The 16,530-nt window shown below is 46.0% G+C and overlaps 1 protein-coding gene across 5 annotated transcripts in view; it reads right to left on the bottom strand.

Moving 5' to 3' along the window:
• Positions 1–3,581: 3,581 nt before the first annotated feature.
• The window catches only part of LOC147465179 (uncharacterized), a 73,844-nt gene continuing 60,895 nt past the window's right edge, over positions 3,582–16,530 (bottom strand). For 3 of the 5 annotated variants that reach the window (XM_086518660.1, XM_086518681.1, XM_086518688.1), the window contains exon 7: positions 3,582–4,256. In XM_086518660.1, the coding sequence (XP_086374786.1) occupies positions 4,133–4,256 (124 nt within the window). In that variant the 3' untranslated portion in view covers positions 3,582–4,132. Of the gene's footprint in view, positions 4,257–5,775; positions 5,852–16,530 lie in introns of those variants that run through there. The other 2 variants (XR_015188954.1, XM_086518671.1) reach the window with 2 other exon arrangements.

The raw sequence follows: 16,530 nt of genomic DNA, 5'->3' as shown, positions 1-16,530 counted from the left end.
TCAATGAAAGATTCGGCCCTTGCTTAACCATGTAACATGGCTACATGGAAGGGATAAGCACCTCCCCCTGCGGGCCTCTAGTGTGTCGAAAAGAAAAAACCTTTACCTCTAGGAAATACGGAAGGATAAGTAATTCTCATGAAAGTCAAGTTACATAAGATTGGTCTATACAATTTGTTGCCTTTGGTAAAAGAAACCATTGTCGGTAATTTGCAACCTTACCATGTTGGTTGAAGGGTGAGTGTCCCCTTGTGCCTTGGCCAAACATGCATTGACTAGCCGCCAACTTATGCTAGCCTCTTTTGCATTAATCGTTATCATTATATAAGGAGTTGTTGCGATATAAGGCATTACTCCTGTGTGTGTGTGTGTGTGTGTGCGTGCGTGCGCGCGCGCGTGCTAGCACACAACCAAGCTCAAAGTCCAAACTTTGAGCCACAAGGGAAGGCCAAGTTGAAGCTATGAGCCACCAAAAAGGTGGACAATCTCATCCTGCAAGCCAAAAAACGTGCTGAGCTAAATCTCTGAGGCCATGTACAACTTCAAATAATGACTTGATAAAGTAGACCAAATTTCCACCAAGTGACCCTACACACTTGCAAAGACGATGATACCTTAATAGAAGAGCACAAAAGACAAAGACGTCCCACGATTGGTTAAAGGGAGTGATTGTTAGGATAAGCTTAACTCGTGCCCTTTAAGTGGTGCCTTACTATGAGGCTCGCATAAATTGGTTAAGACCAAAGGCCCTTAATATTTCAAGGTTTTAGGGTGGATTGCTAGAGCAATTTGTGAAACCTTGTAGTTGAGCGCATGTGTGGAGAAATAACATCGGGAAGACAAACTTCCCAAGAAGTTGTCCCCCATGCCATATCAAGATGGGCAAACATTTGCAACTTACATGCATTAGGAGATGAACAAAAAAGAGCAGAATAAGGAGAGCTTATGTTGGATGAGAGAGAGAGAGAGAGAGAGAGAGAGAGAGAGAGTCACCCATGTACATAGAAATTAAGAATAGTAAGTCAGTTTTAAAATATTTCACAACGCTTACCTACACATATACTTGTTTTCTTGTACCGTGCGCCTTTAAAATTCAAATTCCTTATTTTTTAAATGAAAAAATCAAACTTACCTACATATCTAATTGTTTCTCTTTTAATGTCGACTTTTTAAGATTAAGATACCCTATTTTGAAAACGACAAAAGATTATAATTAGAACAATATTTAGGGCATGATATGCTACAATTGTCTTCTTGTGCCTTATGTGGGGAGTATTATGTTGATGCTATTAAGTGCAACATATCATTCTAACTCATTTTTCGTTTAGCTCGTGCTCAAGGTCATTATTAATATACATTCATACATACGCACTATTTTAATACTAATGGGAACACGAAAGAACTCTATACATTTCAAAGAGACCAAAGGCCAAAGACTTCTGCTTCAAAAGATGAGAATGTACAATAATTGAACTTGGCATCAAGGACTGTGGATTGTCACATGCATCCATACAACCAAAAAAGACACATAGTTAGGCTAGGAAAGTTGGATGTGTTTTAAAGTGCCGACAAACCTGCGTCAATCGTTATCCATGTCCCCTCAAAGCCAAACAAGGTCAAAAGCTTGCATCTTTACGACGATCATCTGATGTTATAAATAAAACTGTTAATTCATGTGCTTATTTCTTCCAAATATTAGCCATGAAACATGGTCGGGCAAGGGTCGCATATCATCGGGCAAGAGCCACACGTAGGCATCACCATGGCCACCTAATTGATGCACCACATGCTAGGAACGGTGGAGAAAACTCATAGAACAAAAACCAGCTAGGAACCTCCTTCTCGGGTGACCCACCCCAAGAGGAGGATGCACTAAGTGTTCCACGGCAAGAGCTCTAGTAACATGAACACCATGTGAGTACAAAGTGTCCCTCTAGAAAAAGAAGAGGGCACCCAACAGGGGATCTGAACCCACAACCCATAAGGTAAGAGGCCAAAGCTATTACCGTTAGACCAACTCTTTGGGGACTGAAAGTTCATATTTTGTTTACAACAATCATGGCCAGGTTTTAAAAACCATGTATAGGCAGCACATGGCCTGAGCAAACTTCCAATTGTTGTTTAATTAATCATAGGAAAAACTTAGCAGTATTTATTCCAATGTATGGAAACGTTTTTTTGCAAAATAGCAATATTGATACATTGACATGTCAGTTTCATGTCTGGAAATTCCCAACACCTTGAGAGGTACTAAAACACCCACAGAAAAAATGTGAGCATAAATTGATGTTGCAACCTTGCTTTAGAGTCCCACAGAAAACAATGCATATGCTACACCATGCATGTGCAGTAAAAGATAAAGCACAATTTTCTGTGTAACAATTCAGAGTTCAGTGCAAAGAACAATTTTATTAAGCTAGGACGAAACTTTACCTTCATAACACTCACACTTGTACAAAATCGTGTATGAATCCCATTCAGTTACAATGCTCTAGATAGTGAGGCTTTAATGTAAACCCACAAAGCGTATCATAAATTTGCATAATCAAATATGTACCAAAAGAAATCTTGATTATATCTCTTACATCATTTGATCCGACAATGATGACTATATCCTTTATTGGTACAGCAGTTCCGAGATAATGTCTATATCCCTGTTATATGCAGGCTGAGGCTGAACCAACCGCAGATTTATTGGAGTCATCAGAACCTTTATTAGTATAGCAATAGCAAATCTATGTCCCTATCATGAGCGGGTAGAAGCTGGAGCTATCATATAACCCATACAAGTCAAAAAGCCTATCATAATAAAGTGAACAACCAACCACAATTGTGTATCAAATGTAGAATGACCCAGCATGGTCAAGAAAAACAAGAATGAATAAACTCTAAACTGTTTTAAGCCAAAGCATACTCATATGAGCAGTTACAACTGGCAAACAGAGAATTTATTGTCAAAGCACCTGTGAAGATGATGGACATTGTGGAAAACATCAACAGTGCACATACAACAAGAAGTGAAAACTGGAGAAGGTGCAGTGGCCAAGCCTAAGTGAGACATTTCCTACTATGTTCTATGCTTGCGGACTTCCTCCTCCTAAGCACAATCGGACGTTGACAAATAGATATGTTAAGAAATAACCCATTCATAAGAAATTCCTCACATTTCAGTCCGATATTTCTTCTACGTTCCTTTTCCACATCTACCTTGTTTTTTGTATCATACGTTGCTTCATGCTTTCAAAGAATTTTTTTTTATAAAGGATTGTTTTCCCATGGATCCTAAGGTAACAAGTTCTATGCTCCCTTGTAGTCAAAGAACCACAGTTTCAAAGCTTTCCACACAAACATGTAGTAGACGCTCTAAACTGGGACATTTACATGGTAAATATAGACCAGGACATAACATTTGGCACAGCCCATTTACTGCAAATCAGTTTACTAACAGAATCTCCCATCGCATGGATTGGGGGTAGCTTTAAAAGGATAGGTTAGATTCATTGTCTTCACTAATGGAAGAGTTGCCCATTTTGACAAAATCTCCATATGCTATGAATCCTATGTACGCAAATAAGACGTAATTTAACTACAAATGAGACTGGGCACTGCAAAAAAAAAAATCTACATAGGTAATTCTGCCTCAACATTCTAAGACTTGATGCCAAATAAGTCCAGCACACTGATGACAAGTTCTTGACATGCTTCAGAACCCATTATCAGAATCTCAACTTGCAAATATCAAGCTTTCGATTTCTAAGGATTCTAGGGAAAAATCCTGAACAAACATTGTGAAGAAAGAAGAACTGACAGCAATTAAGGGATACCTGTGCCTATAGCTTTTGACTCCAAAATCTGCATAGCATGGCACAAAGCAATGAGTAAGGGATTATTGCAATGAGTACTTCAAAATTTCGAACTTCTATTGGCATCAAAGCATACTATCTTTGGTAGCACAGCCAAAATAACCGCCTCAACTGACTACATAATTTACTAGATCTCAATGGCCCAGACTCTGCTTGCTCCACAATTCCAGACACGCCTTGTAGTCAGACAGGCACAAATTATTTCCACAGCAGCAGAATACTGAGCAGCAGTCGTGGGTATTTATAGAAGAGCCAATAGTTTGACCATTTCATTTCTTCACACCCACAAAGGTCCTCTCATAGATGCTATTTGCAAGCAGCCAGATAGATTCCATATCTGTTAATGAATCTTTGAAGATGGTCTCCAATTCTGCAACCTTGTCATCTTTGTTTCTGCAACAGGCACATTCTTCTTCTTCTCTTTCTTCCTCTCTCTCTCTCTCTCTCTCTCTCTCTCTCTCAGGTGTGTGTGTGCTAATAAAAAAAGAGGAAAATGGTATAACCTTTCTATCATTCAAGTGTGGTAGATTGGTTATGCCATTTCCCTCTTGAATAACAGGTCTGGAGTTCAACTCCTGGTCGGCTAGATCTTTAAGGTCTCTTGGGATAGTTTCCTACGACTTAAAACTCTCTTCTTCTCGGGTATGTGTGTGGGTGGGTGTGTGTGTGTGCGCGGGCTAATAAAAAAGAGGAAAATGGTATAACCTTTCTATCACCCAAGTGTCGTAGATTGGTTATGCCATTTCCCTCTTGAATAATAGGTCTTGAGTTCAACTCCTCGTCGGCTAGATCTTTAAGGTCCCTTGGGATAGTTTCCTACGACGTTAAAACTCTTCTTCTTCTCCGGTGTGTGGGTGGGTGTGTGTGCGTGTGTGTGTGTGTGTGTGTGCGCGCTCTAATAAAAAAGAGGAATGTGGTAGATTGATTATGCTATTTCCCTCTTGAATAACAGGTCTTGAGTTCAACTCCTCGTTGGCTAGATCTTTAAGGTCTCTTGGGATAGTTTCTTACAACGTTAAAACCCTCTTCTCGGGTGTGTGGGTGGGTGTGGGTGTGGGTGTGTGTGTGCTAATAAAAAAAGAGGAAAATGGTATAACCTTTCTATCACCCAAGTGTGGTAGACTGGTTATGCCATTTCCCTCTTGAATACAGGTCTTCAGTTCAACTCCTCGTTGGCTAGATATTTAAGGTCTCTTGGGATAGTTTCCTACAACGTTAAAACTCTCTTATTCTCGGGTGTGTGTGTGTGTGTGTGTGTGTGTGCGCGCGCGCGCTAATAAACAAGAGGAAAATGGTATAACCTTTCTATCACCCAAGTGTGGTAGCTTGGTTATGCCATTTCCCTCTTGACTTAAACTCCTCGTCGGCTAGATCTCTAAGGTCTCTTGGGATAGTTCCCTACGACGTTAAAACTCTCTTCTTCTCGGGTGTGTGTGTGTGTGTGTGTGTGTTAATAAAAAAAGAGGAAAATGGTATAACCTTTCTATCACCCAAGTGTGGTAGATTGGTTATGCAATTTCCCTCGTGAATAACAGGTCGAGTTCAACTCCTCGTTGGCTAGATCTTTAAGGTCTCTTGGGATAGTTTCTTACGACATTAAAACTCTCTTCTTCTCAGGTGTGTTGGGTGGGGGTGTGTGTGTGTGCGCTAATAAAAAAAGAGGAAAATGGTATAACCTTTCTATCACCCAAGTGTGGTAGATTGGTTATGCCATTTCCCTCTTGAATAACAAGTCTTGAGTTCAACTCCTCGTCGGCTAGATCTTTAGGGTCTCTTGGAATAGTTTCCTACGGCGTTAAAACTCTCTTCTTCTTCTTCTCTCTCTCTCTCTCTCTCTCTCTCTCTCTCTCTCTAGTTTGACCATTTCATTTCTTCGCACCCACAAAGGTCCTCTCATAGATGCTATTTGCAAGCAACCAGCTAGTTTTCATATTTGTAATGAATCTTGGAAGATAGTCTTCAATTCTGCAACCTTGTCATCTTTGTTTCTGCAAGAGGCTCTCTCTCTCTCTCTTTTTTTTTTTGGAAAAATCAAGGCTGTATATTACGGAGTACAATATAATCCCCAGCGGATGCCAAAATAGCCTATCACGTGGGGTGTACAAGCGGAATGTAAGGTTGAGAGCCACTATAGTGACAACTCGACTAGAACAATCTCATGGTGGTCTGTATGATGAGTGGAGGAGAAACCACTGAGGAGGTGCATAATGCCATGTAATCTGTCCACCTGTGGAGATCGGGCCCAACGCCGAAGGAAGTCAAATCGACGAGCCTCGGCTGCTCTAGATGTACCTGAGGAAGAATCCCACTGCCAAATGAGGGTGTGAATGATGTCCAGCCAAATGGCAGTGAGGGTATCCGGAAGGAGCTATGGAGCCGCACTGAGAACGTGAAGACAACGAACTCTCCAAACATTCCAGAGTGCAATGCTAGTGATGACTGAGAAGATTTCATCACGTGTCTGAGGATCCCCCTGCCAAGCAATCTGTGGTAACATAGCCAAAGTCCCTCGCCGGTAACCAGTCGAGGTAAGCATAAGAGCTGGATCTGTGTCTGAGCCCTTGTAGAAAAGATGCGGTCCGGGCATCGGCATCAACCAGGAGACAGATCCCCAAGTGAGAAATCCATGCTGAACACCAGCTCTGCTAAGTAAAAAGCAAACTGCTAGCCACACTACATGAGAAGACGAGCATGACCAAAGACAGTGTGCAGGCGACTCAGGTAGGCGCAAAGAACAGCGAGTACATAACGGATCATGACCCATAGAAGCTAACCAAGTCCCAACTGGAAGTCCTGCATATGCAATCATCCACAGGAAAAAAGAAATACGACGAGCCACATGTAAATCCCAGATGGCTGACCAAAACTGCTGTAGATAGGCATGGGAGAGACCTGAATGTAACCAGAAACGCATACGAGTGGGCTGCTCTGGGTATTGTCTCATCAATGCGAATCATCCAATTCTGACTGTGTACTCAAAGAATGATACATGTGCACCGGTGGGGTTAGAGTGAGGCCAATGCCACTCACCTGGGTCCCAATAAAGCTGAGATAGGGCACGACCCTCCCACACCCAAAGCCTCCAAAGTGCAGCTTCAGCGGAAGCGAAACGGGGGTCGACACAACGACGCTTCCCGTGGGAGCCAACTACTCGTATGGCCTCCCATCGAGCGCCGGGGTAGACAAGGTGCGGAGAGGTAGTAGCATATGTCAATCTAGCATGCATCCCCGGAGAGTAGTCAGAATCAATTGTGAACAGCATGGTGTCTAAACGAACTAATAAGAGAGTACTCTGAGCAAAGAGGCCTTCCCAGCCACAATGTGGAGGCATCTGAACCGTGCCTCACATGACTGCGTCCCATTGTGAAGGAATGGCACAGTCAATCTCAAGCAGTCTGTCTGTTACCCCGCGACCAATGTCATAATGTTCTGCCACAAAATCTGCATCCAGCATACGTGTCTCATGAAACAACCGCATAGAGGCAGCAGGGCCAGTGTCCCAAGCAGCCCAATCAATGTGAGTCCTCTCTCCAAGCTGACGGGGTGGATTAACTGAAGAATCAAGAACTGCATCATTCCAAATGAGAGGCTGGCGCTCAATCTCCTCACAGCATGAGGGAGGTGAGCGTATGATAGCTCGTCGCATGGATACCCAAATCTGAAGGAGCGATCGGATGAAGGGTGAGAGAGTGCTGGTGCACAAGGGGGCATCCGTAAAGAGAAAACGATACCCTGTTTGCCAAGTATGGCCATCTCTAGTGCCGAGGCGTGGAGTCGCTGTGGAAAGAGCGGCCTGAAGAAGCATCTTCCAAGGTTCTTGGCCGGGAAAAAGACCCCGAACAATAAGCTTGGTAAGAAGGGCGCGGCTCTGTAATTCTGGATCAATAATGCCAAGGCCACCCGCTGACCTAGGACGAATAATCGTGGACCAACGAACTCGAGCACGAGTATCAGTAGTCCCATCTGTGCCACTCCATAAAAAGTTCCGCACGAGTCTGCGGAGCTGAGCTATCACACCAGAATGTAGCATCCAACAGGAGACCGTATACCATATTGTAGCCAGAATGACCTGGTTGGCGACCAATGCACGGCCAGCCAACGACAGATGACGTGAAGACCAATGACATAGCTTCCTGCGAATAGACTGTAGTACGGGTGCAAACTGCTGCTGTGAGGAAACGTCAGATCCAATCTGGAAGCCCAGATATCTGCATGTATGACCTGGCTGTAGCCATGTGAAACCATCAGTTACCCCCCAAGTAGGTATTTCATCACTGCCAACCAGTAACCCGTAGGATTTATGCCAGTTAATGCGTGCACCACTGGCAATGCAAAAAACCTCCAGGGCTCCCCGCATGGCATCAAGAGCTGCTAGCAAATAGCGCAACATCAGCATAGTGTCATCAGCAAACTCCTTATCGATAAGGTCCGGAGCTGAAGGTACTGGCATGGTCAAGCCACGGAATGCATGACTCTGAGCACGAAGAAAGTCGGACATAGTCTCGCCTACAAACAGATACAAATATGCTGCTAAAGGGCATCCCTGACGGACAGATCGAGAGAGCTCAAAACTACGACTGACACGACCACCAATAGTAATAGCACTGCTGGCAGTCCTGAATAGAGCGGAAATGCCTAAGATCCATCTCGAAGGGAAACCCATCCTGGCTAATGATCCTTCGAGAAACTCCCACTCAACACGATCGTATGCTTTCTCGAAGTCAAGGATGAAAAAAGCGAGGGGTTCAGAAGATGATCTGGCCCACTCTACTGCCTCATAAAAAGTGAAGATATTATCCAGTATGCATCAATCCATGACAAAGCCTGTCTGAGAAGTATGAATAATATCTGGTAAGAACGGTCGCAAGCGATGGCTGATCAGTAACGCTAATATCTTATAGACCGAAGGGAGTAGGGTAATAGGTCTCCACTGGCGGAGCTGAGTGGTGTCACCCCCTTTCGGAATAAGAGATATAAGACCTGAACAAAGATCAGGATGCATATATCCTGATGCAAAGATATCCTGACAACCACGAAGCAGTGGTATATGTAATACATCCCAATAGGTCAAAAAGAAAGCTCTAGTGAGGCCATCCTCGCCTGGACAGGAAGATGGATCAAGACTCTCGATAGCAGCATGAAGCTCAGCAAGTGTGAATGGAGCCAACAAGATCTCTGCCATAGTGTCTGTACAACGACGTCGGGTGTGATGCCAGATCTGCTCACGGGCAAGTAAAACCTCAATAGTGCATACATCAGCAATGAACAATGCCTCAAAATAATCTGCAGACATATCAAGAATAACATCAGGATGCATATGAAGTGTTCCTTGAGCATCGCACAAAGTCTTGAGGGTGGTGCCAGGAGGGCGCTCTTTATGCACAGCGAAGAAGTCCTTATTCATTCGATCAGCTTTAGCTATCCAATGAGATACTGAAGCATGATGAGTGAACTCAGACCTAGCCTCCTTTACGCGACGAATTTCCTGTGTGAGCTCTGTTTGTCTAGCAGCGAGATAAGCATCCTGAGGCCACTCCTCAAGCAAGCGCTGTGTGGAACCAAGAGGAATGTGGAGGTCAGACTCGCGTACTCTCAACTGACGATGAATATTAGAAGTCTGATCACGGCAGTAAATACTAGACTGAGTAATGCAATGGGCAAGGAACTCTCCAAGGGGACCACAATAAGAAGCACCCGTGGACCACAAGTCTCGAATCTGCTGCTGCAAAACTTCAATGGTGAGAACACTGTCAGGGATGCGGCACCCTCGTCTTTGTGCAACGGATCTAGTGAAAGAGATAAACAATGAGATGGGTAAATGATCTGAGAGGCTGGTCCCTCGCCAAATAGTAGTAAATCCACCTAGAGCTGCTGCCCAAGGGCCAATGTAAAAACGATCAAGTCGCTCTAATAATCTTCCCTGCTGTCTCTGAAACCCCCACGAGTAATGAAGTACATGTAGCAAGGTGGTGACCAAAAGAGGGTATGTGCCAGGCGTCAACACCTTGAATAGCTAGAAGAAATCGATCCCAAGCTGGCTGCTTATCTGGAGAAATGGATGATAGAACTGGAGGAGTGATCGATCGCCAGTCAGAGTCGCTCTCGACGTTGTTGAAGTCGCCTCCAACAACCCAAGAGTCGACAACAGGTAGAGCAGCAACCAAGGAGGACCAAAAAGTAGCTCTCTCCCGAGGAGTAGTGAGTGCATATACTGACATAAAACCAATGATAGAGTCCCGAATCCGGATAGAAACATAGACTGCTCTGCCAGCGACAAGGGTGCCATGCTGCTGAACTGATGCCAAGTATCGTGGCCCCATTGAAATGCATACACCGCAACTCTATCCATGAATGCCCAGAGCAGGCTCCCAAAAAGTGTGAGCGCCCGAGGGTATGAGATTACCAAAGGGAGTGGCAATCTTATGCTCCTGTACTAGTAATATATCCACAGTGCCTACTACATGAGCGTGTAAATCTCGGCGAAGTAAAAGCTTACGTGAACCTCTTACCCGAGAAGTCTGTAAACCATTAGCATTCCAAGAAACAACATGTAAATCCATAGTCTGCATGAAAGAATTGGTAAAGCATCTGACTAACTGCGCATCTTCTTGGAGGCAGCTGGGCCATCCAAGGGATGAGCTTCTGGCGAGAGGAAAGCAACCCGCAAGCCCTCTCTAAAATATGGTGTCTCATTGCACCAACTGCGAACCTCAGCTTGTTTACATTGCATTACCGATGCTGCAGCTTTGACACCCCAAATGCGCATAGACATAGGAAGCACCACATCTGAGGATACATGAATGATCATAGGCAATGAATAGCAAGCATAAACATCACTCCATTCCATTGCACCAATACATGAAGGGAAGTGTGGAGACAATACATCTGGAGCGGAAGTAGACAACCATAAATTAAGCTGAGCCATAGTTTGTGCATGCACAAAATGCAGAACCTGATCCTCGGACCATTCCTGAGCTGCATGGAATGGAAGGAAAAAGGAATGGGTAGGCTGAGAGCGACTGCCTATTAAAGAGGGAACACAACCTGGCTTGTGATGCATAAGGTAGAGCTGCACCCGCAATGGTCCTTCTGAGTCACCGCACATTTCAGCCCGATGCGTGCCCCAGGAAAGAGGGCAAGAGCTGAGAAAACTGCGTGGGACGTAAGTACGAGCGGCTGAGGGAGGGGGTGGACCAGAAGGTGGAGGGGGGGAAGTAAGGGCGAGAGGGAGAGGAGGAAAAGGGAGAGGTAGTAGCGGTGAATGATCCATCTGCATGGGAATAGGGACCTCGGGAATAGGGGAAGGAGCGGGCAGGGGAATGGCAAGTGAAGGAGGAGCTGGTAGCAGAGGTAAGTGATCCTGGGCTGAAGAAGAAGAATGGCGAGGAGAAGCTGGGGGTAAGGGAGTGGCGGAAACTTGAGAGGGAGCAGGAGAGTTAACACTGGGGGTTGCATGCGGGGTGGGTTGCTAACGAGGACGGAAGGAATGGTTACGACCTACTGTCTGCCATGCAGTCTCAGTAGGAACTGAAGCAGAGGGAGGAACATGGAGGGTTGAAGCTCTGGGAGCACCCTTAGGCTGCTGAGGTGCTCGAGTAGTAGTAGCAGGAACCGGCTGTGGATGCTGACCACGTGGCTGAGCATGGGTGCCACGAGCCGGCTGTTGTTGTCGCCGATGGCGTGGCTAAGTGGGGAAATCGCATGCCAAGTGTCCCATCTCGTGACAACGTAAGCACTGTCCTGGGCGGCCAGTGACTACCATTCGGCAAGAATAGTCTCGATCACGCACAGCCACAGTAACTGTATCTGGTAATGAAGTATCCCCAAACACCAGGACCTGATTGCGAGGTGGACCAGATGAGAAGATGCAGGATCCTGGAACTACTGTGCCAAAATGAGCAGCAATCATCTGAAGGAGATGCTCGTCAATAAAATGGAGAGGCATATCCGGGAAGGAAAGTGTCAGAGGGAATCTAGGAATAAGATGCCGACTGTCAAACTCCTCAATAGTAAACTCGGGATACCACCTCGTCAAGTATATCATTCTACGATCAGAGAGTATCGGAGAGCGAGCCAGGAGAGCTGAGGCAGTGGCGGGATCTGAAAGACGTACCATAAATATGCCTCTGCCAAGTAATGTAAGTTCCGAGACCCGTCCCTGAGTAGTGCCCAATACAGTCTGACACCAATCACGTATAGAAGAGCGAGGTGGAGACTGTCCAATCATCCGGCCAACCAAGGCATGCTGTGCCAAGTGTTGAATTTTGGAGTCAATGCGTGTCAACAGGTCACCAGTACAATCCACGCGACAGGCAAGTGGTGATGGAGCGTCGTGTGTAGCTCAAGACCGGCAAAGCCGCCATGAAGAATGGGCGAGACTGGCAAACGAGAAAAGCAAGACCCAAAGTGAAGATTGGACTCTCTCTCTCTCTCTCTCTCTCTCTCTCTCTCTCTCTCTCTCTCTCTCTCTCTCTCTCTCTCTCTCTCTCTCTCTCTCTCTCTCTCTCTCTCTCTCTCTCTCTCTCTCTTTTTCTCTCTCTCTCTCCTTCCCTTGCAGGCAATAGAAAGATGCACACGGTGAAGGTTTGAAATAGGTAGGGTTGGCGGACTGTTAGGGTTTCGGGGAATTAGGGTTTCAGGGTATTAGGGTTTCACAGAATTAGGGTTGACAGATGGGACTGGTAGGGTTAGGGTTCACGAAAGTAGGGGTTGAGGAGGGGGACTGCCAGGCTGTGACGCGCAGGGCAGCTGAGCGCGTGGCGGCAGACTGTAGGTAGCAGAGCGCGTGGCGGCGGGCTGCAGACAGGAGACGCGGCAGCGGCAGGCTGCAGGTAGGGGGGTTCGCGGCGGCGGCAGGATGCAGGCAGTAGGGTTTGCGGCAGGCTGTAGGTAGCAGGCAGTAGGGTTCGCGGCAGTCTCCTCTCTCTCTCTCTCTCTCTCTCTCTCTCTCTCTCTCTCTCTCTCTCTCTCTCTCTCTCTCTCTCTCTCTCTCTCTCTCTCTCTCTCTCAAGTGTGGTAGATTGGTTATGCCATTTCCCTCTTGAATAAGAGGTCTTGAGTTCAACTCCTCGTCAGATAGATCTTTTTAGGTCTGTTGGGATAGTTTCTTACAACGTTCAAATTATCTTCTTCTCGAGTGTGTGTGGGTGTGTGGGTGTGTGCTAATAAGAAGAGGAAAATGGTATAACCTTTCTATCACCCAAGTGTGGTAGATTGGTTATGCCATTTCCCTCTTGAATAACACGTCTTGAGTTCAACTCTCCTCGTCGGATAGATCTTTAAGGTCTCTTGGGATAGTTTCCTACGACATTAAAATTCTCTTCTTCTCGGGTGTGTGGGTGGGTGTGTGTGGTATAACCTTTCTATCACCCAAGTGTGGTAGATTGGTTATGCCATTTCCCTCTTGAATAAGAGGTCTTGAGTTCAACTCTCCTCGTCAGATAGATCTTTAAGGTCTATTGGGATAGTTTCCTACGGCGTTAAAATTATCTTCTTCTTCTTCTTCTTCTTCTCTCTCTCTTTGTGCGCTTGCTGCTGCTGCCCACTGTTGCTGGCTGGATGCGCTGCCCTGCTGCTATTGCCACCCGCACCCGCCCCTCCTATCTACCTTGATGATGACCTCACAAAGATGCAAGTGGAACATAGGCAAGCAGCCATGCCTAAACTTTAAAGTACTCCAAGCATACAAAAAGGGAAAGAAAACTTCTTACCACTACGGCCGAGTCATCATTAATGGCAAGGCCATAGCATAGGGACTTGCCGCCTATGGTGCACACTATGAGGAGACACACCTTGAGGATTGCAGTTTGGAACTGCAACGGAAAGAGGAGGTGATGATAGTCGCGACATCATACTACTCACCGAGACACACGAGAGACACACGAGGACGCGTACATGATTTTTAGTGGGAGTCCATACACGGAGGGTGTACATGCTAGAACACATCCACAGGTTCAGGAGGAGTCACTATACTTTTCCGCCCAAAGCTACAAAGCAGGATACAGATTGTAGCACACGGACGCCCATTTCCTTTGGATTTGCATTGAGCTCTCATAATACTAGATTAATTGCATAGCCCTATGCTACTCTGCTCCTACTTGCTTCGGGTTTGCTAGCAAGAGTAGGGAGATGGAGAGAGTGGTGAGTCACCTTACACATGTCTTACAAAGGGGATCATGGAGTACTCGCCTCTTCCTTATGGGAAACTTCAATGCCAGGACCTATAGCTGACAGCGTGAGATCTATGACTTTTGAGGATCCCAAGATCTTGCAAACTATGGAGCACACACACCATGCGTACCTCAGCCGACATGGTCCACCCCACTGGATACTGGCACCACCTACTCAAACTAGGATCTCAGCACCGTCTCGTTATCTATAACGGGATGGCATAGTGGCCCACTTCAGGAGGTTTGACATGCATGCCACATGGTGTAGTAGAGAGGAGAGGCAGCAGAGAGAACTACATCATGGGACCCACACCTACTCAACTCTCTTACCATTCCCCCCAAGCCCAGCGGTTGACCATGCCCACCTCACTCTCTCTTTTACAAGCACCCCCATCTCTCACACGCACCACATACAACCCCCACACCACTATACATTTCACTCACGAGCTAGCCTTCAATTACTCATCACAGGTCCACCAAGGCCTTCTTACCCTCGACCCTAACACCCCCTTATCCACCCTCACCTCTCAGATTTCATCAATCCTTCACACCTCCACCATATGAGCTTCCCACACACCACCGACATTGGTCGCACACTCCCACCCAAGACCCTCCAAATGATGCAACAAACTTGGACACCCAAGTCAACATTCTGCCGCGACACAGTAGAGATTTACTTCAAAATAATTCACAGATCAAAAGAGAGTCGACATGGCCCGGTGTAGTTCCGTGCCAAGAGATACTGACCCAAAGACTGGCGCCCCTTTCGCTATATCTTTTATATTAACCTTTGAGCAAAGTACAATTGCCCCGCCGGTGCTCGCTCTCAGACTCTGCGTCCAGATGCTCTGCAGAGTGAGCCCCTAGGGTCACTTATAAAGATTACAAGGGATGCCAAAAGCAGAGCCCCAAAAGCTTTCAAACTCAAAAGCAAACTATCCCAAAATCAATTGACTCAAGAACTGCCAGTAAAAGCAGCAACATTTAAAGCGGAATTCCGTACAACTACCACGTCAGCATTGTTAGCATAAAATCAAGAAATCCGCATGGACTGCCACGTAAGCAGTCAACATGATCTGCGGCGTTCGTACAGGTGTCACATCAACAGTCAGCGCGAATCTCAAACTTCCGTACAACGCGCGTGTGTGTGTGTGTGTGTCCGAGCACTGCCACGTCATCAGTTTGTAACATACCCCCCTCTTGAAAGAATTGTAATCGCCCTCGATTACGCCTGCAAAACAGACAGAGGCCATAAACTGTCTTAGTAGACACTAACTGTTAGTACCGACGCACTAGATACGACACATCTAGCACTTGTACAAAACGACAGTCAAATCACAGGACATCCCTCGACATCACATGACAAATCACTGAAAAATCCATTCCAGATCTTAGACCATGACCATCAGCAACGTATTTAGTAATCGCATCTAGATCCATTCTAGACCTCACTGATACCCCATTAACTAATCCTTATTGCAATCATGTCTATAAAGATTATTGAGATCCAAATGCTGCAGTCATTTCTTCTTGCATTTCCCGCACTCAAACAAGTCAAGTGAGAGAGTACAAATCAATTATACACATTTTCGGAAATTCTGTGTCATAAAGTCATACAACAAAATATTGGTCAGGTCAGCCCATTAGTATCCCTGAAACACAAAGGAGACATCAGTGACTGTCACCAGCGTGTGACTACTATCTATCCTTTTTGTTGATTTCTTTCTTATTATTTATTTACTTTCACTTTTTGGAAACACCCCTCGGGAAATCTAACTGCCCTGCATTGCATAGCTAGTGCGGAACTGTCCAGAGGGAGTCCAGGCCTGAGGGAGTCCAGGCCTGAGGACAAGGGGAACATTTTATTACTCTGCAGTGAAGTCAACCGGGCAACCGGTCGGGAGATTTTTAGGCGACAACCCCGAAACGGGAAATAGCTTATAAATGTGCTAAGTGGCACATTTCTGTGCACTTTCCTCATGCAACAAGAAGTGGCGCTGAATTTATAGCTGGGAGGCTCATTTTGCAAGTTCCTGTCACAGGTTAAGAGCTATGGAGTGCTTCCTTTCCCTCCTATGTACAGTACGGTGCCAGGAGTGATGCCATGCACGCTACGCACTACCCTCTCTCTCCCCTATGGCAGTATTTTATGCCCCTCTAGTGGGCTTTTCAATTGACCAATGTACAGTTGTGTGGGTTCATGCGCGATTGCCGAGGCAAGAGCCTCTTGCACAGGTACTGGATTAGCTAGCGGCTAATCCCCCTGCAGGTACAGATGAATTCGGAGAGGTTTCACGCCAGAAATCTCGTCCGATTCAAAGGGCAAGTAGCCCTACAGATGCGGGAGCTCAAGGACTTGCTACGGATGCGACCAGCACGCGAAACGGAGCCCGAAACAGTAAATTACAGCCTGCTGTGTATTTTTGCAGGTTTAGGGTTTTGGCCCTAAACGGTCCCTAATACCCCCAGGAGGTTCGGGGATGCGGGGGGACCACTGT

The sequence above is a fragment of the Adiantum capillus-veneris genome, chromosome 1, assembly GCF_014529385.1.
Source record: "Adiantum capillus-veneris isolate H3 chromosome 1, ASM1452938v2, whole genome shotgun sequence".
In the NCBI taxonomy this organism is placed as follows: Eukaryota; Viridiplantae; Streptophyta; class Polypodiopsida; order Polypodiales; family Pteridaceae; genus Adiantum; species Adiantum capillus-veneris.
Note: the sequence above shows the minus strand (reverse complement) of the source record. Positions and strands in the feature narration are given on the sequence as shown.